Here is a 27675-nt window from a genome sequence, read left to right as displayed (position 1 = left end):
GGTTCTTAGATGAGACCTCTACTTGACATCAGTTTCCTGTTTCTTCCTGTGTGAGTTTCTGATTTGGAGCATGGCCGTGCTCAACTGTTAACCAGTGTATGTTTCCTGGGTGAGACTGGGGCAATGAGGTTCTGATTTGTTGCTAGAAGGTAAGCAGTTTTTGAGTCTAGATTAAAGAGCACCTTGATTTGGAATGGTACCAGATATAATGGAGAATATGAAGACCCTAAGGTAATGGGATTTGAACCAAGGCTTTCATTTCTTTTTTTTTTTTTTTTTTTTTTTTTAACCATGCTTCTGCTTAGTGGAAGAGATTTGCAGATACCATGATGGATGGTATTCAAACTTTATTAAAAAAGTAATAAACTAATGCCAATGAGATACTTTTTCTCATTGTTATTCTTATGTAGTATTTCTTTGTGAAATGAATTGCATGAAGCATAGCTCTTCTGGAAGAGGAAGAGCTGAAACTGCGTCAACCATAATGGTGTTATTTTGCTGTTGATCTACTGACAGAGGAGGAATCCTGCTCTTCCCTTGACTGAAAATACTGTCACTTTAGACTGTGTTCACCAGACTGGGTGCACAAAAAAGAATGCTCTTATGTAAGAATCCTGCCAGTGCTTCAGTCCATTGCCAGCTCTCTCAGCCCTATTCATTCACCATCTTTTCTGTCTATTTCAACAGACAGTTGTAGACATAGGAACTGTAGGCATTGGGCTTTGAGACAAGTGACAGGAGAGGGAAGATGCTAAAGTTATGTTTGGCAGATTTAAATTGTTTGTAGTCCTACAGGATTTTGCTACCAGGTAGGCACTTGTGTTTAGAATGGAGGGAGGTGTAGAACACTAGTCATATATAAGTGATGGATTTCAGTTGGTGTTTGAGTGTTCAGGATCTTAACATATTAGATGCTTGTGCCTGACTGATCTTTCTCCAATAATATAGATGTCACTTATACCTACCTTTCAGCTGGTGCATCAAACCTTGTTTGTAGAAATTTACTCATGTACATACCTGCCACTGACTCTACAATTCTTCAAGCACAGAAAGTTGTACATAAAGTGTTTCTCTTTTCCTCAATTGCTTCAAGTTTGCAAAAAAATGAGAGTAATCTAAAACTAAATGGTTAAATAGAATGTAGTAAATACTTAAAAAGGAAAAATTACTGCATGAGTACAGTATAGGAAACAGCAGACTGAGGAAAAAAGCTTAAATCATCACACATCTGTAATACCTTACAAACTGAATATGAGTCAATTTTCTGCCCTTTCTATTTTATTATGTGAACATTCTCCAAATTCCATTACCAGCTATGTTAAAGTATGCTAGCAGTACACAGTATTGCCACTTGCTGGCAGTAATAGTCTAAAAATGTACTGAAGTAAATTACCTTAAGCTTCAGTATTTATTAAGCAACATCACTTTTTTAGACAGGTAGAAAAGATATGTTTTAGGACTGCAGAAGCAGTTATTAATTGGGAGGGTTAGGGGGGAATACTTATGAACTGGTATAAAAATGAAAGCAACTATAAGTAGAGAATAAACAACAGTATTTATTTTCTGAAAATAGTTTTGGTTTTGTGGTTTTGTATTCAGCATGAAGACTCCAACCTGCAGTCTCCAGTGATACTTCTAAGACTTTGACCTGATGATTGTGAAGCACAAATGCTCCATAGTTTGGGATCCACATAAATAGATAATCAAAACTCATAGTATACAGTGTTCTAATAGGCATTTTTATATTGTATGTTTGTTTTTGTTTTTTCTCTGACAAAAACTTGTAATGTCTTTCTTCTGAAGACTTCTAACACTACCAGGTCATTCACAAAAGCGTAAGATCTTTGATTTTATAGCAATTTTAGTCTCCATTATTCTGGATTTTCACTGCTAAGGAAGTCAACAGGTGGTCTTTTGAAACTGAGGCTTCTATCTAAATCTAAATAAACTTTTAAGGTAGGCTTACAGGTCTTAGAATTTATGCAAAAACTGTGAACAAAACATGTATACCATTAACTTGTACAGTGGGTGTTAATTATGTGCTTTTTAGAAAGAGTGGTTACATTCCTTTTTGTAAACATTTTTTTAATGTGTAAATTTTACAGAAATTAAGTTGTGAAGATCTCTCTCCAGAGGCAATCCTGTGTCCAGATACCTTTCTGGAGGAGATAATAACACCACAAGATGTATTTCAGCATGTTTTAGAAGATTGCCTGAGGCCCACCGTGGCTGTGATTGACACAGATAACGGCACAGAGGAACAACCCTCCAACAATGATAACAGTCTTTCGTTGTCAGCATTTGGAAAGATTTTCATGGAATCATTGTCACTCACTGAACAGAGCTTAGGGACTGGTGAACTTGAAATCAGTGATTGGTTGAGAGTTCTTAGTGATTCTGGGAGTCCTACAGTGATATTAGAGTATCCTGATCATGTCTTTTCCAGTGACGCACCAGCAGATAAGAACAGTGATGCTCTGCTAGAAAAGCTTGTGGCAGATCTGAATTCTATGTCCGGATCTGTAGTACAGCCAGACACACCTGTAGTGCCAAGCAAGAGACAGCTTAACACCAAAGACGAGCAGGCAAATTCAGAACACGATATTGCCAGGCAAGTGGCAGATGACTGTACACAGATAACAAGCGTGCTCGAGCCTCAGCTTCCTGTGATTCAGGTGGACAAATCAAAAACTTTAACAGAATTTAGCTTGCAGAGGACAACTTATGAGCAGGTACATATATAGTTTAATCAGTATTTGATAGGTTATGCTTATCCGAAAATATTTTCTGCAATAGTCAAATTACTTGGATATAAAAATCTTAATAGGAAAAAAACCTGGCATAGGTAATTTAAATGCTTAATATATCTTCAGTGTTTTTGTTTTACAAGTTTAGAGGTGTTTTAATATGTTCATATTACAAAAATAACCAACCTTGGTATGAGAAATCCTAGTGGAATTAAATCAGTGACTCACGTGGAAATCTGGAGTCAGCACAGGAGTTTCAAAAACTCTTTGTACTTTTGCATGCCTTATTTGTATGGTATTGTTTACAAAGCTCTGAACCACTCTTCTGTCACTCCACTGTTCTGTTATTCCACAAAAAGCATTAAAAAAAAAAAAATAACACCAAAAAAACAATACCAATTGGATACTACACCAGCCAATTGGTATTGTTTATTCTTTTTTGTTTGTTTGTTTGTTCTCCCATATTATAGTATGCTGAGTTCTGCTTTCAGAATTCCTGCCACAATAGCAGCAAGTATTACAAAAAGAAATTACAGCTGTGTCTCCCAGAGACTAGTGGGACTGCTTTTGAGAATCTTTAGCAAATGTGTGAAGAATTGCATTTCTGTTGTTTATTTATGCCTCTTCAAGAATGTCTGAAAAAAAACTGAAACATAGTTTGGTGTTCATGTCCTCCCCTGAAGATGTGGTGCATGTGGATACAGATTTGGTCTTTTTTTTTTCCCCTCGAACCCTGTGCTTAGAGAGGGTTGTAAAGGGAAAGAAACATTATTATTGCTTAATATTTAAGGGAACATAGAAGTAAATTTATGCTATGGAGTGTAGCAGCCATCCTTTGTAAATCTGAAATCAAGTTATTTGCATTGTCTTTGAATAATCTGGAACTGAAATATAGAATCACAATACAATAACTAGGTACTTTACTTGGTTTTATAGTCTGCTTCCCTAGGATGATACAAAGCATCCAAAAGCTAACAACTGATTAGGTCTTTGTTGGTAATATTGAGTAAAACAGCATATAATCAAATGTGCTGCAAAGGTAGCTAACGTAAATGTGCTGAAGGATGTCTAGGCTACATGTCCTAGAATAACAACTTACAAAAGCTTTCAGTTAGGATTATGAAACTGGGTCCTTTCAAGATGTAATCTATAATCTCTTGTCAATTAATAATTATTTTTAGAGTGTTTTTTTTCTTGTTGTTTTCATCTGCTGTGTTTAAGGGCAGAAAGGAAGCACAACTATTAGGAAAAATAGATACTTGTTTTAGTATATTGCCTTCTAACAGTGTATTTGTTCCCTTTTCTTCTTGTCCTTGTTTTTTCAGAGGATTTTTGTTGTTCAACAAGGACTCAAAAGTGGAGAACCTGTACTGTTGTGTAGATGTAATCAAGATAGCCCATTTTTTGTCCCAGTGAAGTACTAACAAGTTCTCCCACATCACTTTGAAGGAATTTACATGCGTGTGTGCTGAGGGTGTGCCCCAAGACCTTCGGTGTTAGTCAAGTGTGTAATAACCTAATGAATACCAGCTGTTTAGCAACTTGACTGACAGCAGCATATCACACACACTTGATAAAACAGAATAACCTCAACAAACTCAAATTCATATGATGACATATAGCTAGGATGGGATTTGGCTCACTTGTTAGCGATACGCCTCTGCTGTAATGCAGTAATTTAGGTTCCACTTAGCACCGTTTGGAATGAAATGAATCACTCAGCAAGTATCTGGTCTTCTTCATCACTGTTAGGGGAGCCAAGATGTCTAATGCCATCTAGATACCTGGCTTTTAGAAGACTGTAGGTAAATTGATTTCCTTTTGTAGTGGCTGTAGATGAGGATTAGTATATCTTCAGGATCAACAACTCAGCTGGTAGTTACTGAACCTCAATCTGGTGAAGCATGCTTCAAGATCTTGCACACTTTTTTAGGCTAGATCAAGAGTGGGATAAGATGATTTATCTTAGGATGTCATATGTATTATATTGTCTTTTCAGGACAGGAGTTTATGTTCATAGGAAACTGAAACTAATCTATTAAGTCATTTCACACATCTGGCTAAAGAACTTTTAGATAATAGCAACTTTTATTCACTGTCATCCAGGTTAGATATATTGCTTAAGTTGAGATACAAAGTATAGTATTTCGCTTGGTACAACATGATGTGGCATACTGCTTTAGGAATGCCTCTCCTATGAAAACTTCTGTCTCTGCAATCTGTAGAATTCTAGTTATTAAGTAACTTCTCTGTTATCTTTGAGCACGTAAATAATTCATAGCATGATGTTCTTTAAGTTCTTATATCTATAGTGCTTATTTTAACTGCATGCTTACCATTTACTTGTAATACTTATTTTTTGTCACAGCTTGTGAGTGATGATCAGAAAGGGAAAGAAGTAATTTCCAATTTTTGGAGTGCCACCTGTAAAGAAAAACGAACTAGGCAGGGAAGTTCACGTTTAGTAGAGGCTGTTTTATGTGCAGAAACCACTAAAACAACGTCGGGGAGAACAATGGAGCTAAGAGAGACTTCCTCAGTAAGGTACAGAGATAGGGTGTCCAGTCATGAACAGATGCCAGAAGGACTGCAAAAACTGCCTCACAATCTCTCTACAAGAAGCAAAGCTAAATATTTTAGGTATGACAAAGGCATGTGTAATATTCCTAAATTCTTATTTTTATTAATGTACAACACATACCGAGTACATATTTTTCATGTTAATGACTTCAGATGATCCAGAAGTAAGGTTTTTCCTTCTTTTTTTAAAGATATGAAAGTCAGTTTCCCTCCTGATTTTTCCGTTTATTCAGTACTAAGTTGGCATGTATCCTTCCACACTGTTGGAAACTTCATTTTACAGTCAAATATGTTAATCATCTTAGATCTTCTGAAAACACAGCTTCTTACAGAGAATGTTTTCGTTGATTCAAACAAATGTCTTGACAGTGAAATTCAGAAATCTTCTAAAAACAAGCAAGATCCGGAAATCAACAGGTCCCAAGAAGCATCTAAAAATGAGGATAGAAAAGTTGACGAGAGAAGGAGGAGCAAAAGAATCAGAGATAAAATGAGTAAGATAGCTGTCTGATAAGTATCAGATGCTTTTTCATTTAAACGTGTATACTGAAGCAAATGTAATTCAGAGTCTTTCCACTATCTTGTCATGAATTTCTTTTAGAAAGATAATAGGAACATTTATTTTAATAATTAAAATCATCAGTAACTTACTTTGCTTAAGTCTGCCTATTACCATCTAGCAGTTTGTTTGTGCACACAAACTCAGTAAGAATAATGAGAGTTTTTTCATTGTGCATTTTTTTATTATACAACAATATATGAAGCGTTTATGGTATATTCTGTGAAAGAGAAGAAAATTGCTTTCTTACAGAGTTAAAAGTAGATCCTAATTCTATAATCTAGTATTTGCTGTGCAACATCACTGAGAGCAGTGCAATCCTTAAGAATTCACCTATACAAAGCATTTTATTCTATTTTAAAGGCTTTCTTTTGTTATTCTATTCAGGTGTAAAGTAAGGTTATTGACCTTCCCTCTTACTGTCACTGAGTGCCCTTTCAAGTATTCTTCCTTGCCTTAGCCTTTGTCACAGAGGAATATTGCTGTTTTTCATAGTCTGAAGATGCAAACAAACTCTTATGACTCACAGAGTGGTAGGAGAATACAGAATTTCCATACTTAAATGCTGACTTTAGAGCTAACCTTTAAGACTGAGATCTTAAAAGTTTGTTCTTGTTAAAACCCCTTCAGTCTGAATTCATCATTCAAATAGGTTACAAAGTTTGTAAGTATTAAGACAGTAACATCTACATTGTAGATCTTAGAAAATATCGACAATTCTACTACCAATTATCAACTCTTATCACAGGGTTTTCATTATTCCCCTTAGGAGTACAATTTTTGTGAGCTTCAAACTAATCTACTTAGTGACTTAGTTTCTACTTAAAGAATAAGCTGTTGTTTTTAGCACAGTTGTTGCTGAAGGAATTGCATTGCTTATAGAGGTATTTTCATGTTACTGTAATCTAACAAATGCTTCCCTTTTGCATCGGATTTACTAATCAGGACTCTGAGACATCTTAGCTTGGTAATTCACTGAAAAAAAGGCTTCACTAAAGTTATGGTTTGGATCATTAGGCATCAGTTGGTCTGACACTAGGAAGGTGGTAGGGAAGGTAGGGTAGAAGTAATAGGACTTCTTGAAGTAACAGTGTCTAGTTAAATTCTGTTAAGTATAACATGAAATTGCACCTTGTTTTATGTTTGTCTGTGTAGTGTAATCCCTTCTAAATTTCTTGGCTGATTTAAATAATCTTTGAATGCTGTTATAATGTATTGTGAATGATCGTCTTGCAAGACTGAACACATAGGATGGAAATACTATCCTAGTATTCACCTGTCAGAAGGTGCTGGGTGAGTCCATTCCTACTGGATTCTAAAAATACATGCAGATCTGAGCACTTAAGAAGGTTGGGAACAACTGAAGTCTGAGCTCACAGTATACCACAATTCACTGAATAGTAGACACGTTAGGTATTGTGAGTTACAGCCTTTAGAGAACTACGGCTTGCTTAAAATTTCTATTCCTAATGCCTTTGGCACAGTGAACAGCATCTAGTTCAGACTGTGAAGAAGAGCAGTGGAGATGTGGTCCCAAAAACCATGTTTTTTTTTCACTAGTAGATGAACTAATGGCCCAAACCACTAGAATGTAGTTTACTGCAGCCCATCCTCCTGTATTTTCCTTCTTTCTCTCCTCCCTCCCTGTTTTTCAGGGATGCAGCAGCCAGAATGCTCATCTCCACTGTGCGATATCTGCTGCTGGTAAAATGCCACACAGCTCATCTGTGTATTGGAAATGATTTCATCCAATCTGAAATACAGTACAGTGAAAACACAGTGGAAGACAGCATTTCTTTTGTAAAATAAGGAACTAGAAATTAATAATTGTATCTTTTAGTTTTTTACATTTACGTGTCTGACTTTCAAGCAGAGAGAATTTTTGTTGGGTAGCTAATGATTTTGGTCCAACAGTTTTCTTCACTGCACTGTTGACTGAGCTGTTTGTAAAATAATTGAGAAACTTGAGGAAGCTAATTTGTTCTCTATACTTCTGTAAATATTCCTTGATTGTGAAGTAGAAGTTTTAACATGCAAGTAGTTACGAAGAAAGTACTGATAAATTTGACTGTTAATGGATGTTACTGAGTTATTGACTAGCTTCCGAAGTCTGTTCATCTGTAATGAGTTATAAAGTAGCTTTATCAACTGTTAGGAAAGAATGTCCTTTGCAAAAATGTCATTAAAAAAACAAGAAGCCTAAACTAAACACTTTTATTAAAGTCACATTCCTGCATGTTGAACTTAATTTGGAGTTTTGTTATGGTATTCGCTGTGGCATCTTTTTTGAATGGAGCTATAATTTAATCTTTTTTTTTTTTTTTTTTTAGGACAAGAATTCTATTGTAGGAGTTTAACAGATCCTCAATACCGTGCTATGCTTTCCAGAATAAATAAGAGGAATGTGTATGGTGAGACCTTACTACACAGAGCTGTTGTTGCTGAAGATCTAAACCATGTACATAACCTAATAAAAGCTGGTGCAAACATAGATGATAAGGATTATGCTGGTAAGTTGCTGCTGTATTAATGTACCATTTTCAAAATATGTATAGATATAGTAATGGAAGTACATAATATGAGTTTGAGCAGTAAAAGACTAGATCTGTGACTGGTCAGTAGATCTTTGTGATTTTATGGTTTAGTTTGCTAATTCTTCATGAAAAGACAAATAGACCTATGTATAAAAGTGTATTAAAAAAAAAAAAGGAAATTTTTAAATTTTAGTCCATTAATTATGTAATCAGTATAATGTGTTTCACAGATATTTTATTCACTCCTGGAATGTGTCCATTTTGTGTGATGGCTGAGATTTCACAGCTTTCCTGTGAGAACAAAAAATGATTGTCCTGTGGCTAAAGGTGATTATCTTTTGGATAGAAGCACAACCGCATAAAACATCATTTAGGAAAATTCCTCAAAGAGATGGGAAGCTCGCCTGGCCCAGCTGATTTATTTTGTAGCAAGGAAAACATAATGAGAAAGCACTGACAGATCCGTGACATTTTGAAAGGCTTTCATCTTACTCTCTTTGAATAATCATTGTTCTGATTACTGTACTCCAGCCCTATGCCTTGTCTATTCCCTTAAAAGTGTCTACCAATCGTTATCCATATGTTACCTAACCTTTTTCATTCCTCCTCCACTTCGTTACTGTGCTTCAGAGCCTTACTGAATACTTGAAGTTGATTTTCATTTTTCCTTTTTATTTTCTGGATATTATGTGTGAAGAATATGGAGAACTATGGGGAAAATACTGTCTGTGGTCTCAGTTTGGATCATTATTTGAAGTCCTTTAGGGGACTTACAAAGTAATTGCAGTGGCACTTTGTCGTCTTTGTGGTTTTTGGAGAATGGTGTTGCTCAGCTCTAGCACTGTAACTCATGTTCCAGGTACAGTTTTTCAGGATATTATTACTATATTAAAAAGAAGATACTTCTAAGGTAGGAAAAAATAGATTTTTTCACTTAAGTGAAACTTTCATCTCTTCTCCTTGAACGATTTCAAGCTTTTGCTCCAGGATATGGAGTTACTAGAATTTCTTCATTTAAAAAATGGTAATGGGGAGGATGGTTGGACTAGATGATCTTGCAGGTCATTTCCAACCTTATGATTCTATGATTAGGTGCTCTATAAAATGCACGGGACTGGAAGATCTTTTTTTCTTTTTCTCTTAGTTTTGTCACTCTACAAAAAAAAAAAAAAAAAAAAAAAAACAAAAAAAACCAAAACAAACAAAAACTTTGCTGTAATGGATGTTTAAATAACTGATTCAAGGCTATGTTAAAACCAGTTCAAAAGCTTGCTTTCTATCCTTTATTTCTCCTTAGCACTTGGGATGTAATTGTTCTGTGGGTCATGAAACTGACCCATGTGAAGCTGCCATCTTGGCTTATTCCATATAGCTGAGAACAGATAATATACTGCTTTCTTTAGAAATTTGAAAAGCATTAAAATGTTTTTGGAGATGCTGCCTTATATTTTTACTTAGCAAATAGATGTTGCTAAGACATGGCTATTTTTTTTATTTATTTATTTTTGTCTCTTCTTTCTTTCTTACTTACCTTCTTTATCATGGTGATAAAGAGAAAAGATCATAATGAAAATACACCTTGTTCTTAAAATAGCATACGTGTTGCATTCAGGAAGAAATTATTAAGGTGTAGGAGGAATAATTTCTTTATTTTTTTTTTCAAAAGAAGTTTTAAAAGTGCTGTCAGTAGCAAACTAACATTACTGTATACCCTGTTTCTTCAGTGAGAGCAAGTTTTGACAAAAAACTGAAAGCTCCCAACACCTGAGATTTTTAGTAAGCATTTCTTTATACAATTCACTGTAAAACACAATCATTTCTTACCTTTTCATTATCTCCCTCTGAAATATTTATCAAATAGAATGTCTAAAACGGATACATTTTCTATAAAATATTTCACTCAAATATGAATATTTTCAGTTTTTAAGTTTTCTTTTCTTTAGGCTGGACTGCGCTACATGAAGCAAGTTTAGAGGGCCATTACTGGATAGCAAAGGAGCTTTTGAAAGCAGGAGCTGATGTCAATGCTAGAGGAGATAAACAAATAACACCATTGCATGATGCAGTTAAAGAAGGCCATTATAAGGTATACTCCAATTTGGACATAAATTATGATTTAAGAACTTAAATTTTTTTGTTAGTCCAAAAAGTCACATAGTCTTGTTGCATGTGGGCCTGTCCTTTCAGATTATGGCTTAATTCAGGAGTAAATAACTCTTTTCTGCTTAACTCCTATTTCAACCATTACCATGCTTTACTTTTTTTTCCTTCTATTTGGGACTGTGGCCAAAGTACTGATAAACAGATTCCTACTATTTTTTCACATCTTTGTGTAACTTACTTTATAATCACTGCAGAAACACTTTATGACCTAAGCAGTCCACTGCAGTATTAATGATTTTTGTTTTCATGCATGTTTTTCAGTAAACGTGGGTATGTGGTGTGCATCTGCAAGCACACACAGATATTTTTTATGTAAAAAATAATCTTGTGGAGAGTTATGAATATATGGTTTTGTATTTTGTTTATATTATTATAAGCAGAAAGCCAAGTGAATAATCAGTATAAATTAACTATAACTAACACTGCCAAATGTTATGGTTTCATAACCTATGTCTGAATTCTGGATCCTCTTTCAGTCTGGTAGTTTTTGCCTCCAACTGCCTGTGCATGATCATAGGGTGGTCCAGATTTCTGTCATAGTTCTGTGCATCACTTTCACCTGCTGACTGTTTATTTTTCTAGAAATGCGCATTTGCTGCCTATATTTATTCATTTACAGTATTTTTTTCCCCTAGGCACATCTGTGGGATGCAGTAAGTTTTGTCCATAAACATTTGCTCTCTTTCAATTTTACAACCAAGATGGTACTTAATTTGTTTACCCTTCAGTCTCCCTAGAGCAAAGAGGAAGGGTTAATGATTTCCCTGAGACTTGAAGCCCCAAGCTTTGTTTGCAGCTTGTGGATTCCTGACTCCTTGGAAGCTTATTAAGTACTTCTGAGATTTGTGAAAGTATCGAAGAAAGTATTAAAGTTCATGGTTAGACACCAAGGACTCTGCATCTCTACAAGTGATATTTTAAGAGTCAGTAACTGTTAACAGTATTGGAAAAACACTGATCTCAGCTAGGTCACTTGGAGCATATCAACACCATTCTACTTAGAGCTGTGTTAATTGTTATGTGGTCTGATACATTCATGTGAAATGGTACTTGCACACTGGGGCTCTGTTTGCTCAGGAGCATTACATTTGTATCGCTGCAGTGACTGGCACACTTGACTTTTGGTGTAGCTGTTTCTTTCAAAGTTACTTTCTCTAGATAGTATTGTAAATTGGAAATGTGGCTTTATCCCTTTTGCTACTTATAATATAGGAAAATGAATTTCTTGTTTCACACACACACACACACACACACACACACACACACACACAAAAAAAAAAAAAAGCACGTGGAAAACTATGATACTTTCTTGTTAAGTGTGAGAGTATGCAAATGTGATATGCAGTCCTTAATATTCCTTGCTTGAAAGACTCCATAGATTTGGGACAACTAGTGAAAATGAAGAGGGTTTTTGCAATGAACTGGGTGCTGCTTTATTTGCTGTGCTGTCAGGAGAATGTAAGAATTGAGAAAACTTTGTTAGAAATTCTGTCAGTAACAGTCTTGTTAGAGGTAATGAGGTATAGATGTAGGCTAACAGATCAAAATAGATGCTGACCAGAGAAAGGCAGAGGTATAGCCATTCTAGTGTTGGAATAAGACTGCAGTCAGTGATAGAAAAGATGATCAGATTGTAAAATTTCAATGTCTTTAAAAAGTATTCTGCAAAACCAGATGGAACATTTTGCTCAAGTGCTGATTTTTTTTTTTTAATAACAGCGGTATGAGGCTTTACAATTTGTACAGAATCTGAAATATTGGTAAGACCATTTGAGTGGGTTTTGTTTGACTGAATGTATGTTGTTCCTCTGAAATAGCTGACAATTTACTTTGCAGACACAGGAGTCACAATAAAGTACACACCTACAGTGAAAATTATATTCTCTTAAGCTATATAATTTAGATGAGTGAGCAGACTCGTATCCTAAAATTGCTTGTTATTTTCCAATAATTATGAACTTAGGGAGTGATGAATCCTATCTTGCTTTAAGAGACCTTGGCTTAGAGGCATCTGGTGAGTAACATGAAAGAACTCTTAAAAGTAAAAATAGTAAGACTTTAAGATAATGGTGTATCTAGAGGAATGCTTGGGATGTGGTAACTAATATAGGAAGTACTTATTTATTATAGACTTTATTTTTTTTTTTTTTGTTGCTCATATTCTTAAGTAAAGGAGAAGCCTGTATAAGGAAGAACTGTGGGAAATGCTGATGGAAGGGAAACAATCTGAAAAACTTGTTTTTTTAGGTAGCAGCATTGTTACTCCATTATGGAGCTGATCCCTTATTAAAAAATGAGATGGGAAGGAGTGCATTAGATGAAGCTTCTGACCTGTGCATGAAGAGACTGTTAAAACGCCATCTAGCAAGATATGAAAGAGATTCAGTATCAGGTAGGAGAGAATAATTATTAAATGGAGGATCACCAAATAGCTGTTGCACACTATTTCCTTAAGTATAGCGAGTAATTCCATGGATTTTGCTGACTGATATTCTAGTGAGCACTTCTTACCCACACATACAGCACGATTGCTGTATGTTTGCAAGTATTACAAGAAGTTATATTCTTCTTTTTCTTGGACTAGAGCTATTTTTATATTTAAAATAAAGATGACAAGAGGTGTTAATGAGTGAAACAAGAGATGAAAAGAGTGTCTTAATGTAAGAGAGTTAATTGCTTATCCTTGCTGCTCATGTTAGGGTAGAAACTAGGGTAACATTACTATTTTGGGACAGTATTGCTGTAGCTGAACTAAGGTGAAGACTGAGCCTGTGAGGTGTTGGTAGGAGAATGTTTAGATTAAGGTGAGAGTTCTTGTATGTAAGGTCTTAAGAGATCTTGTATGATCTTTGGAGCTGGGAGGAATGTTCAGACAGGGTTGTTTGGATGGGGAGAGGTATAAGGAAGTGCCACAAGATAAGCCCTGATTATAGTTAGAATTAGGATTGCTGGACACTGATAAGTTAGTTGGGTTGTGGCATGTCTGAAGTAGTATCATAAAACGGCTTAAGTTGGAAGAGACCTTATTGATCTTCTATTTCCAACACTCTTGTCATGGGCAACATTGTCACCCACCAGCGCAGATTGCCCAGGATTCCATCTAACCTGGCCTTAAATTCCTCCAGGAATAGGTCTACAACTTCTCTGGGGTAACCTGTTCCAGTTCCTCAGCACCCTCCTGAATAAAAAATTTCTTCCAAATTTCTAACCTTAATCTCTCCTCTTTTAGCTTAAAGCCATTCCTCCCTGTCCTATCTTTATCAGATTGTGTAAAAAGTTGGTCTCCCCCCTGCTTTTAAGCTCACTTCAAATACTGGAACATTGCAATAAGGTTTTCCAGGAACCTTCTTTTCTCCAGGCTAAACAAGCCCGGTTTCCTCAACCTTTCTTCATAGAAGAGGTGCTCCAGACCTTTGTGGCCCTCCTCTGAACCTGCTCCAATTGCTTTGCATCCTTCCTGTATGGGGAGCTCCAAGTTTGAACACAGTATACTACATGGGGCTTTACAGAGGCAAATAAGCTTATAGAATAAGCTTAGAGTCAGGGTTATAAGAAGTACACAGAAGCTATTGGCTTGAAATATAAGGTAAATAAAAATTAAAGCTGCTGGCAGGAATTTCTATGCTTGGAAGGTCTATGGTTAGAGTTTCAGACTCTAGCCATCAAAGGTCTTGTGGATATTCTGAGCCTTATTAAGATTGGTGGGACTGAATTACATTTGAAATGAAGATTTGGGTTAGAACTTGTCCTCATCAGTGTTCAATAGCTGCACCATTGTGCTTGATTTGGGACCAAGACTGGAAGGGCTGGAAGTGGATCACTGAAGGTGGTGCTAAGGATTAAGGGTTGACATCCGGTAGGTGGGATTTCCAAAAGTGTTGGAGAAGGAGTTGACATGCTGTGAAATGCCTGTTTAATTTAGCTGGTTCCAGCATGGGTTGCTGGGCAAACCTTAGAGCTGGGAGTAGCATACATATTGTAGTAAAAATGGCAAAGTGCAATGAACTGGGTTCAGTGTTTTGTGACCAGCATACTTTCAAGAATGCTTTGCATGGGTATATAAAGTATATTAATACTAGGGTCAGAACTTGGTAGCTGCTGTACTACTTATATATCAATTTATCAGCACAAAAAGTAGCTGGAAAGCTAAAACATGCCATCAAGGTACTAAATTGGTACTGGGAAATATCCCTCTTTATTCTTCCACTGAAGTCTTAACTTTAGCTATTCTGTATCTTTCTCTGCCCAGGTTATGCAAGGAGAGGCATAATTATTCCACTGTTACTGGCTTCAGAAGTCTCTTGGGACCAGAGAAGCCTACTATAAGTTAGGGAAATGCAGCAGCTCCTCTAATTTTCAAAAATAATTGCTCAAGTCATTAATCTTCAGAAAAATTGGAAAACATAGTTCCGTACTTTACTACACTCTCTCATGGTTTGTACGAAATCCCTTCTACAATGAAAATCAGACCCCAAAATTTTAGTATATGTATATTTATATATAAATGTTTGAGATCCTTGTAGAATGCCTGTAGCTTGGTGACTTTTCTAACAGTACCCATCACATTAGGTTACAGACACAAGATGCTATGTATAGAAAGCAAAGAATTATAGTCCCTTTTCATTAATGCTTTCCTTCTATCTTAATTTCCTTCCAGGTGGAGGTGATACAGAGAATACATTAAGTACAGAGGATAGAAATCTGCACCAGGTAGATCTTTACAGTCTCCTTGTTGATTTGATGCTGAACTGTTATGGACTTCTAGCAGTCTTCAGTAAAATTCAGACAACTGCTTAAGAAATGTGTTTCAAAAGCAGCACATAATGTACTAGATGTTACATATCCAGCAGAGGCTGAAGCAGGATGACATTCAATGGCAATTATGGCAAACAGTTTGATAAATAGTTGCTGATCCCTGATGATAACTATGGTAATCTGCAGTTTTGTGAACATGCATGACAGAGGCAGTCAGCTTTCTCTCTTGCACAGTGGTTCTTACTGAGTTTTTGCAAGTGCTACAGAGGTAGTTTACAACAAAAATGGTATGTTAGTGCCTTTCTGTACTTTCAGAAACCTGGCTAAAACAGCAAAAAGTTGCCAGTTGCATAGTACTTGTTGCCTGGCTGGTAACACTTGGATAGCTTGCATCTGTGCAATAAGTTTTTATTAGGTTCAAATAGGAAAAAGTTAGGAAACATCTGCCTTGGACTGGATTGCAGATAGCACAGTTCAGCATTAAAAAACTAAAGCACCAAAGGAAATAATTGCTAAACATGAACAAAGCAGAAGAATGAATTTGGGGAAATGTACCAAAAGATCTCTCTGCCCAGAGAAGTTGTGGAGTCTCCTTCTTTGGAGACATCTGCCTGGATGCCTACCTGTGCAACCAGATCTAGGGAGCCTGCTGTGGCCAGGGGAGTTGGACTTGATGATCTCTAGAGGTCCTTTCCAGTCCCTACGATTCTGTTATGGTGTGATATAGTTCTTCAGGGTTTTGAGGACAGAAAACTGAATGGGGGGAAAAAAAAAACCCAAAAAATAAGCATTAAAAAAAATATAAATACCTGTTATTGATATTGCAGAGGCTAGAGTCAAGGCTAAAACTACTCAGAAGTAATTTTAATCAGAGAGAATAAACACAACAAGTATTTATTTTCTTTTTGTCCGTCTGTATACCAAGGAACGAATACAGGGAAAACTTAATTCCCTGGTGTTGGTCCTAACAATGGACATCACTGTTACTGTTTCTAATTGTAATTGTTGCATTCCAGTTAAAGTTGTATGAAAACTGAGTGTACTAAATCAGGCAGAATTTCAACAGAAGAAAACTGCAGGACAGAAATGACAGAAGCTTAGCAAATTCTGTTGTAACAGAGGAGATGATCACTAGTCTGTTGTTCTGCATCATTGGTTTCTGAATAAAAAATGTCTGTACAGCTTTCTGAGGCTACTGATTTAACAGAACATGATTCTCATTTGACGCTTGCTTTGACTTCCTCTCAAAAGGGTTGATCACTACGTAATGGTGGTAATGTGATAGACGGGAATCTAAATACTGATATGAGAATATTTTCAGAACAAATGATTTCTTTGCAAAACTTGCCAAATCAAGTTAAATCTACTGTTGATGGAAACAAAATTAATAGAGCAACTCTGATTTTGTATCTTTCTTTTGCTTTGTTTAAGGGTTCCTTACAAGTAAATGAGTCAGAACTAGCCTGCGCAAATCTTCCTGATTCAGGCAGGGCAGACATAATGCAACAGACTATTCAAAATGAGGTGCAAAACACTTACACTAATATATTGGATGATGGAATCAGCTGCATGGAATGCACTCTTAAAGTAAATACAGAAACACTCCTAGTGCGTGAGCTTTTAGCAACTGCTAGTGAAGTGAGTTCTTCTGGAAGTCCTTCTAATTCTACTGATGGTGTACTGAACAACAATGAGCAAAAGGCTCTACAACCAGAAACAAGAGTGGGAATCCTGCTCAATGCAGAACAAAGCACTGGAAGATGTCACATGAAGGAAACTAAAGATGCTCATAGTTCAGAGATATTGTTCAGAGCTTTACAACTCCATGACAAGAAAATATGTCAAATTAAACGGAAGAGACAAGATCTTAAGGACACCAACTCAAAGCCAGGTTTGTATTTCAGTATTTATACAGAGAAGTCTCCTTATTCATTTCAGAAGGTGCAAAATACATGGAAAGAAACTATTCAGGAAAAAAGTGCTATATTTTATTTCAAAATAGTCATTTTATCAATTGTCTGTAAGCATTCTATGTACTTCATTTAAAGCAAAAAACAACACCATAACTGTGGATTTCCAGAGTATGTACCATAAATGGCAAAAACATGTGGTATGTTCTGATACAGTTCGCAATGCCACATTCATTATTTGCTCATTTTCGCTTTGTATTTTAGGAGAGCCATTTTAGATCAAAATTCCCATTGAATTTATCAAAATACGACCACTGTTTTTGTTAATTAGAATAAAATTCATAAGCACCTTAATTTTTTTAGCAACATAAATCCATGAAAGTCTTATTATCACAAAAGAATCTTTGAACTGTTTTGGATTTAATCTCATTATGTTAGCATACAGTGGAGAGTGGATAAAGTAATATGTTAGACTATCTATGGATTGTTACTCAGTAAAGAGTTAAGTGAAGTTAAAATCTAACTTACCACCTAGTCCAGGACAAGAGACAATACCTCTGCAGTAACACATTCAATTTTTGAAAATTCTTCAAGTTCTTTTTTTGGACTGACAGATAAAGGAAGATTTGCTGGAATGGGTGGAACAGAAGGCACAGAAAATCATAAAGAAGGAAGTGAAAAGAGCAATGTGCTCTTGCAATTCTCTGAAGGAGAAGTCCAAGTGAAAAGATTAAGGTTAGACCCACAAGAGGCAAGACAAAAGACAGACTTGTGTATTAGTGTAAGGAAAAACAAGCTTTTATCTACTCATTCAAAATTCAATCAACCATCAGCAGAGCAAACAACTAAGAAATCAGGTAAAAAGTTAATTTTTTGTAAAAACAGTGTAGTTTTTATTTCCCAGACATATGGGTAGAAAGTCTCTTGTAATATAGGAGGGAAAGCATGGAGAAGTATGAATAGCATATTCAACAAATAATCTAGTGATTTCCAAATACTTGAAATATTGCCAGAACTTACTCATTTTTACAAAAAAAAGTTGTTCTTGCTCTGTTTCGTCTGTTGCATTTGTCAGTCTTTTCTTTGTTGTGTTAACTGAGAGAACACAGAATCGTAAGTAAGATTTTTAAATAAGACTAAATTGATCCCTAATCAACTAAGTCACTTAACTGAGAGCTGAAGATAATGCTAAGTTGGTCTTCCATGAAGTACTTTATGCATCACAGATCAAATAAAGGTTGGCTTTCTGTAAGTTTGGCACACCTATATGCATTTCTACTTATTATTTCTGTTTCTGTCTATTCTGGCAAGAGCTGCATTTTTTTTTTATGACTTTGCTCTGGTTGCTGACTACTCTTAATATACTAAGGAATAATCTTAATAAACTAAGGAATCACCACCCAATCTCTGAAATGTTTTTTAGCATTCTTCACCTCATGACAGAAGTTAACCAGTAAACCATGCAAAGTTCTTGCTGATCTTTTCTCTTTGATACTCACAAGCTTCTTGTTTTCTTTTCTTTTGAGTTGTACAGAATGCTGTTTCCTCTTTCTCTCTCAGATGGTTACTAATTTTCAATCCTTCTCAAGTTTCAGTTGTCTTGAGTTTCTGGAGCAACATCCTGTATTCCTTTAGAAGTGAAGGAGTAGATGAAAAGAAATAGGTGCTCTTTGATGCTTGCTGTTCTCCAGTATTTGGTGGTGTCAGTACGTAGCTTTGCTATCTCTAGATTGCTTCCTTCTCTTACATGAATGCCTTTTTATATCATTCTTGGACATGGCACATTCGATGCATGTCACCATCTGCATTTAATTATTGCAAAAATAAATAATGAATGTGGAAATAATTCATTTCCCTGTTAATGTCCTTTTCTGCATCAATTATGCTTCTGCTCAATACTTATAGTGGGGTAAATGGGATGTTTTTTCCCTTACATTTCTTTACTTCCTAGGCAAAGGGCTTACATTCTGATCTCCTCTGGAGCATTATTTGACAGATAACTTTCTTCCCCCAAGGGAGATTCTGCAGGCCGTATTTTTTTTTCAGCTAAAATTTAATTATTTCCTTCATAGTAGAGAAGTGTTACTGTCTGAGAGATCATGGAAGAAAGTAAAGCCTTTTTTATAGCTGAAGGCAATAATAGCTTTGGAGACTGGCATTCCAGTTGCAGCAGAAAAAAAAATAAAGATGGGATGATGTTTTATAGCTTGCAAAGTTTTCACATATTTTTGCTTTTAACTGGCTTTTGTATCCTATCTGGTTGTTCAATGTCCCAGTGACTTTCCTTATATTATTCCATTCTTGAGTGAAAATCTCCTGTTCCTAGATGATCACATGCACATTGCTACTTCAGTCTAATCAGTCACCTGTTAGGCTCTTGGCGTTCCTATTCTGCTTACAGAAAATGAGGGCACAAACAGCTTGCTTTTCTTATAGTTTGACCTGTGAAAAGAATTACTCATCGGCCAGTAGTGAAGTATTTAATTGCCTGTTTAAAGAAGTTGTTGAAATATTGCATAATCGAACCTAACTGTTGGCTACTCTAGCCTCTCTGCCTTTTCTTTGCTAATGCAATCACTGGATTACATATCTGCCAGGGTCCTAATCTTTCCTGCTTATGAGTCACCAGTCAATGTACTTAATGGGGGAACTCTGATTTACATACCATTGTTTTATTATGTTATTTCAAATGCTTCCTAGCAAGCAGGAAGAATAGTGTTGTGCATGGCCACTTAACTGGAAAACGTTGCAAGTATTTCTGTTCATTTGCGGCCTTTATAACTAAGTGTTGTTGACTTAGTGGGCTGTTGTGCACCTTTTTTCTCTCCTATTTCTCTTAAAAGAGTTCCTAGGACTTTGAATAAGGGTCTTTGAATAATAGGTCTTTGAATAAGGGAGGGAGGGAAGCAGAAAGGAAGTAGAAAGTAAATTATTACCTTGGGAGTTCATACTCAGAAGCTTGCAGGCAAAACACAACAAGTTATTTTACAGAATAGGTCTCAGGCTACTGGATAAATATTTCAATAATGTGCCCCTTCTGCATGCTCTTTAAACAAAGTTTTCACTTGCAAAAAGTTTTTAGCTCCTTTGGTTGTCCATGCAGTGTGGCCCAAGTACACCCATTGCAAAGTTGGCCTCACAAGTGCTGTCTGACAGGTTATAATAGCCAGTGTAGAACTCTGTGCTGTCATGGTCTGTCTGCAGCAGAACTTGCACAAATTTAAAGTTAGTGTGGATACATCCTCGCTACATGTCTGTCTTTTATATTGTGGCAGTATGTCTTTCCTGTGCTTTCAAACAGTCCTGGATGACAGGCTCAGTAGTTTACCTTAAATGAAACTTGGAAAAATAGTTTTTCTGGAAGACAGGAAGAACCAAAAGCAAGGCAGCTGTCAAATCATGGAAGATATTTGATAGTAATGAATACTGATAGCTAAAAATACTTGAGAAGACAGCCTGTCTGATGAGAAGAGGAAACATTTGGGATGCAGGAACTAATTGTTCATATGAATAATTGAAAAAAAAAACATGGCTGAGTTGAAAAATACTTTTTACTTTCCTTTTTTTTAATAAATTCCATATTTTTAAGAAATAAGGAAAAGAAATGATGATGATTATTATTTTTAAATGGCATAGTATTAAAGCATTGAGAACAAGAGAAAAAAAGGTTAAAATGCATGGTAGAGCTTTTGAAATTTGACATGCTGTGACACAGACATGCATGTCTGTTTTGTTGCAGTTTGCTGGAGAAGGTCATCGTTACTTCGTATACAGAATTTATACTTTTTAGATCTGTTCCTTTTTCTTTATATTTCTCCCAGTCCTGTGTCTGTTACTTGAAGCCTGGGAATTAGGATTATTTCATGACCATATAACACTTCTTAAAGTAGATAATGTTTGTTTTGTGAACCAGTAAGAGAAGGATTAAACAAAATTTATTTACAATCGTCAGTCAAGTGCTTTACAAGTTGAATTAAAAGGTAGTTAAGCTATGCTACTTGACATTAGTCAAAGATTTGTAATCAATTTACAGGACTTTGTCACAGCACAGCTGTAAAAATACCTGCCATAGAAATCTGTGTCCTCTCTGGTACAGAATCCAGAATGGAAAAGTGGTAATGGTTGTCTTCACTTTTAAATGCATTCTTAAATACCCTTTTCTGTGTATTTTATATATTTGGCAGGCAGACATGGTAAATTATAAGAAATTTGTGGAGAAATTTGACATACTTCCTACCTCTGTGTAGTATAAAACTCTTCAACCTTGTTACCTTTCCTGTTCATCCATAATCATCAAATCATAGAATGGCTTGGATTGCAGGGGACTGTGAAGACCATCCACTTTCCAGTCCTCTTGACATGAGCAGGGTTGTCAACCACTAGATTGGGCTGCCCAGGGGCCCATCCAGCCTGGCCTTGAACATCTCTAAGGGCAGACTGGCATCATAGCTTCTCTCAGCAACCTGCTCCTGTGCCTCACTACCCTCTGACTGAAGAATTTCTGCTTAACATTTGACTTAAGTCTCCCCTCTTTTAGTTTAAAATCATTCCTCCTTGTCCTATCAGTAATCCATGATATTCTTAAGTCTTCTAGATCTGAACTGTAAATGTTTTGGCACTTAGTTTATCCACACCACTTTGATGTTATTTTCTAAACTTTTGATATGGTCGATATTACTGAATAATTAAGGCCATGTTATTGCACAAGTTTACAATAATTCTAATTAGTTATGAAGCTTGATTCCTTGTTTAAAAGAAAGCATTTTTTTGTTGCTAATGGGCGTTCAGTATGTGTTGTAGAATATTTCTTATGTACTAGAAAGGAAGGTATAGTTTTACATGTACATAATGTAGAGTAATATATGGAATGTAAAATAAAAGACTTTATGTTACTTGTATTACAACAGTTGAGACAAAGAAGAGAAAGAAGAAAAGTGCAAAAGGAGAAACTGAGCTGCATATTGCTGCTAGGAGGGGAAATTTATCTTTGGTGAAAACTCTGATATCGTCTGGAATTCCTGTAAATGAACAGGACAGTGCAGGTTTGAGGACTGCTTTCTTATGGATTTGTTTTAGATGTAATTTAACATCATTTACGGTCTGCATGGTCTTACATAGTTTGTGTAATTTTAATACAGTTTTGGAATCTCGATTTATTTTTGTGACTCTTGAAGCTGTTCAACCATAATGCTATAGAAAATAGCTTCTCTTTGTCATTGTTACTTATTAAATAAATATAGTTGATTTGTGTTTTTAATTTTTTTCTTATATTTTGTTCAAATATTTCTATAACAATTTTAAATATCATAGGAATTATTAGAAATACATGATGGTGTTTAGTACAGCAAGAATGCTTTTTTATCTGTATATGTGCTTATAAAGGCAAACATAAGCACACATTCCTTATTTAAGCATTTATACAAAACCGTTTTAGTGATGGGGTGTATGATAAACTGTGGAACAGAGTAATACACTCTTTTGTCTTTAGGCAGCTTGAAATTTTTTTATCTCCTGCTGTGTGAGGCTATTGTAAGAAATAGCGTGTATCAATCTAGGATTTGATTCCAAAATTCTTAGTTGGGAAAAGAGGAGGAAGTCATTTAATTAGTACAAGCAGTGTATGAACCTCTGGATTTGTGTCTCAGCGTGGAGCAATGCAACCTTTCCCTCAGCAGGGACAATAATCAAGTCATTTTCCTCTACTGATGAGTAAATCACCAGACAGTGTATGTAAGTTGTGATGTTTGAGATCTTACAGCCATTATTAAATTTTGTTGAATGACCAGTGCCCATGAAAGGTCAGGGGCAGCTGATGGATATGTACATGAATATATACCTTTGCATGAAACACAGTCACATATATCTTATTTCCTTGGGAGCAGGTCTAAAAAATCATTTGCTTAAATTCTTTCTATTCTATTTTTAATTACTTTTTTGTTTGTTTCTTGTATTATTTTTAGTAGTTTGATAAAAAAATAAAATATCTTCCTGGTTGATATTGGATATATTTTTCTCTGAAGTAAGCTGAATTCATGGGACGTGACTTACCTTAGTAATTCAAGATGATTCTGTTTAGGATTAGTCTTAAAGATAGATATCCAGTGTTTATTTTACAGAAAATTTTACACCAAAATGTGTAGTTGCTAATTATGGTTTTTGTGGATGTTTCGAAATCAGATGCATGCTGTACATGTCATCCTACTTTGTTTAGGTTGGACAGCTATTCATGAAGCTTCTGCTGGTGGATTTACGGAAGTGATCTCAGAATTACTGAAAGCTGGTGGTGATGTTAACAGCAGAGGTCTGGATGGTATTTTGCCAATACACAATGCTGTTTATATCAATTCTTTGGAGGTATGTTTTTCTTGTAAATTACATTACCTGAGTCTAATTTCCAGTATTGGGCCAACAAAGTTAAATAGTGGTTAAAATATGAAAAATCTAAAGTTCCTAGTACAGTGTTAGTGTATACTTGAATTCAGGAAGTAAGTCAATGTTCTTTGAGTCAATGAAAATTAGAAGAGTTATTTTTTCAGAAGTGACAGTTGAGACTGTACAGTGAATTGACATTTTCAGTCTGTTGTACAAATCAGAAAGGTTCAGTGGCAATCATGTTTCTCTCTCATATATTGGACTTTTTAAAAGTAACAGTGAAACACCTAGCATTCTGAATTTGCCAGTAAACCAATAAAACTGATGTTTGGTTAATATTCCTATAAAGTAAATTAAAGCGAACAAGTTTAAAACTCAAAATGACTTTTAAAAGCAAATTATTATATTTAAAGACAAAGAATTGATTTTTTTTTTTTTCAAAATTTTCAGAATGTTTCCCTGATGTGGCAAAAAATCAGTGATTAATTCTGGTACACATGCATTCTGGTTTTTTTTTTTTTGTTTTTAATGAAGAGACTATTAATCAGAAGCTTTCATGAATGCACCTCCCATTGAAATCTATCAGAGTTAAACAGATGTATAAGAAGACAAAATACTGTCTAAGAAAACAAGTTTTGTGGATAAATAAAAGAGGAAAATCTTTTCCAGTTAATGAAAAATGGTTGATTACTGAACAATATACTTAGTTCTTTTCTCTTGTGGTGATTTTTTTTTTTTTCCATTTACAGTGTCTAAAATGAGTAAAAGAAGTATCAGGTTTAGCAGTTAAAAATATCTTGTCATATTTTTTCCCTTTTGTGATTTTTTTCTTACCCGTAAATATTTTCTTCATTCCCATTTAAAACTATTTCCATTTACTGTTAATAAAATCCAACTTAACTTAAACTTCAAGAGTGTAGGAGAGAAGGTGAGCTCTTTTCAGTTAAAAAAGGGAATGATACATCTGTAAGACTGCTTAACATTGCTTGTCTCTAACAATAGTCACCAGCTAGTCTTTAGTGTGGAGCTCTTCAGTGATTATGCGTAAAACTAGTTTAGGAAGTTGAACAAGTGGAGAAGCAGTCCTCTAAAAACAAGGCTTTCTTTAGGAGAGCCCACTGAACCTGTTTAAGAACTGTACCAGTATAAGGGAAGGAGTAGACCAGGGTGCTCATCAATGTACTTGGGGCTCAATGCAACTCCAGCATGGACTGGGATAGGTAGCTGAGGAAATGGGAACATTTAGATTTCCCCACAGTGGAAAGTCCTAAATGACTGGAAATTCCTGGGAAATACCATAGACTAGGTGTTACGTGCATGGAAGAGAAATTTAGTTGAGGAATGTGCTTTGGATCCATGCAGAATTGGTGAAATAAACACACTCCTCAAGGAGACAGCCAAATGTCTGCCTTTTATTTGAGTGAACAAATAAGTAAAATGTTTTGGCACAGTGAGTCCCAAGGAACTGAGCATAAGCAGATAATGCCAGGTTGACTCTAACTCTATTCCTATCAAAAGAGCTGATTTTCCATCTCATTTATCTGTGAGGCATGCCATTTATCTTTTCTGTGGGGCAAGATAAAATGGAAGAGGTGATTTCACTGTGTTAGTACCTTACTCTCAATAGGACTCTTGTAAACATGCAAAAAGCTGTTTAGTATTTGTTGGGGAAACCACTAGAGAAGGTTCTGTCACTATTCTAGAAACAACAAAGCAGATTTTGAACTTCCATATTCTTTCTAATATTCAACAATAAGAAAATTAGAAATGGTAAATATGAAAAATCATACATGTGGAAATTCTTTATCATTGAGCTCTATCTCCCTGATGCTTTCTTACGATCTGAACTTTAAAGGGTGTGTAATTCCATCAATGCCACGAATCTCTTTTCCACATTTTAAAATTAAGTATACATACAAGTGATTTGGACTTTGGAAAAGAAAAAAAAATGTTAGTGCATATAATTGAAGAATAAAACCACTATTAAATATCTAGACGAAACAACCCATTTCTTTTCTGTGCTTCATCCATAGTCCACCTTTTTTTTTTTTTTTTTCAATTTAGGTCTGTGATATTTTGTAACTGTTGTATGTAACACTACCATAGGCAAGACAAGTTTAACAAAAAGTTGTAAATTATATGTGTATTCTAAGGAAAGATTAGAAATAGAAGAGCCAATCGCACTTACTTGTTTAATAGACACTGCAAGTGTGACAGCTCTATTCGTACTTTTGTTATTCATGATTTATGATAAATAATATTTATATTTATAAGTTGTATTATACGTCCACATCAAGAATAACCACAGTACAAATAACATTATGTAATATGTAATAGGCAGCCAGGATTCTACTGCAGCATGGGGCAAATCCATGTGAGAGGAATGATTCTGGGAAAAGTGCTTTGGTTGAAGCTTGTGATGATGAAATGAAAGAACTGCTGATGTCTTATTGTTCTGTTGAATATGTACTTCCTGTTGAAACTAGTGACGTCACAGGTATGTTGGCTTTATAATATAAACCGTAAGATTGCGCTGTAATCTCAGTGCAAAACTATACGTTAGAATGCAATATACAGAGCTGCACATTGCCTGGCACAGATATTTTTAAGTTTATTATCAATGGATTGTTATTTATATGTTTTAGAGAATAGGATACATAAGGGTGTTTTTTCCCTGAAAATGTGAGGAATAACATGACATAACATGGTTCATCTTATAATCTCTAATTGTAGCTTTAAAAAGTATTTCCTCATACTGCTTAAATTTGAGCTCATTTGCATTGCAAGATGTTTTTATTGTAGTCTGGTCTACCATTTTATTTCTGTAACCTGTATTAACTTGTCTAACACACTGTGATCCTGCAATTTCATTTAAAATTGTATTTATTATTTTTATTTTTCTTAGTCGCAAAGTGTGCTACAGGTCAAGAAGACAAAATGTATTACACATCAAGAAGACAAAAAACTGTTTGTTTTAAGTGTTATGAAGATGGTGATACATCCTTGGAGCCACAAAGTGAGAAATACAGTGTGGTGAGTACAGATAATAGAAGAGTTGTACTGCTTCACAGTGTGCTACTGTATAGTGTCGTTTACTGTCTGAATGGCATAGAACTATCATTAAAATAATTGACCCTCCAGAGTATACGTAAAGAACAGTATTGTGATCAGTAAACTGTGGATTACAGCATATGAAAAGATTGTGGATTATCACTTTCCTCTGTTCATGACTCCCGCGCATTTATACATCTTGTGCAAATAATAGGCAACATGTTCATATTTTTTATTGCTTATATGAATATAAAAAGGTCAGGAATCCTAGGCTTTCCATCAAGAAAGTGTGATGTTTTTTCTTCACAATGAAGACATTTAGAAATCATTTAATCTGAGTTTAAAAGACCCACAAAGATTTTTGCATGATTCGTATGTTAGGAAAGCTCTTGCTGATAATTAGAGGTAACGTTTAAGTTGTCCAGGTGTTACTGTCATGCTGAGATTCACTGTCTGATCGCTGTGGTGAGCTCGAAGGTGGACTCTATAATGGACTAGTTTGAATGACTTAGCAAACCCAGGGTATGATATCCCTTTACAGAGCGCAGCCTCCATAGTATTTATATCATATCAGTGCCCCATGGCTTGCACATAGTAGCTGCTCCCTCTATGGAATGATTCGAGTCCAGCAATACTTATCTTGCAGACCATGCATCATGATCAGTGTGTTATGCAGTGGATTTGACTCTACTTATTGCTATAATGTTTTTGTTAATAGAATACTGTTGCTGCCTTACAAGATGTTGAAAAGAAGCAGAAAGAGCTGTTGCTACTTGAACTGAGAACTTCTGAAGATGCAGGTAGATGTAAATTCAGGTTTTTTTCAGTTATCTTTTTCTAAATATCGAATATCATCATTTTAAGAAGTATTGCAAATAACCTGATTGGATAACTCCTCTAGAAATTACAACTTGAAAGTAAGATTTTAATTCCAGTTCCCAGCAGCTGTTCTTCCTAGAGTGCTTCTAGTTTACTTAAGAATGAAAAACTGAAAGCATGCCGCT

At 35.4% G+C, this 27675-nt stretch overlaps 1 protein-coding gene across 1 annotated transcript in view; it reads left to right on the top strand.

Moving 5' to 3' along the window:
* The window catches only part of ANKRD31 (ankyrin repeat domain 31), a 54178-nt gene that overhangs the window by 6359 nt on the left and 20144 nt on the right, over positions 1–27675 (top strand). The window contains exons 5-18 of the mRNA XM_042825795.1: positions 2106–2732; positions 5116–5387; positions 5697–5821; positions 8217–8396; positions 10364–10506; positions 12831–12975; positions 15241–15293; positions 16770–17229; positions 17863–18105; positions 22156–22290; positions 23460–23602; positions 25958–26117; positions 26526–26653; positions 27390–27471. Coding sequence (XP_042681729.1) covers positions 2106–2732; positions 5116–5387; positions 5697–5821; positions 8217–8396; positions 10364–10506; positions 12831–12975; positions 15241–15293; positions 16770–17229; positions 17863–18105; positions 22156–22290; positions 23460–23602; positions 25958–26117; positions 26526–26653; positions 27390–27471 — 2896 coding nt within the window. The remainder of the gene's footprint in view (positions 1–2105; positions 2733–5115; positions 5388–5696; positions 5822–8216; positions 8397–10363; positions 10507–12830; positions 12976–15240; positions 15294–16769; positions 17230–17862; positions 18106–22155; positions 22291–23459; positions 23603–25957; positions 26118–26525; positions 26654–27389; positions 27472–27675) is intronic.

This window comes from Centrocercus urophasianus, unplaced genomic scaffold (genome assembly GCF_019232065.1).
Source record: "Centrocercus urophasianus isolate 14NV4802_14NV808 unplaced genomic scaffold, USGS_Curo_1.0 seq_25, whole genome shotgun sequence".
In the NCBI taxonomy this organism is placed as follows: Eukaryota; Metazoa; Chordata; class Aves; order Galliformes; family Phasianidae; genus Centrocercus; species Centrocercus urophasianus.
This window is presented reverse-complemented; position numbering and strand designations above follow the sequence as displayed.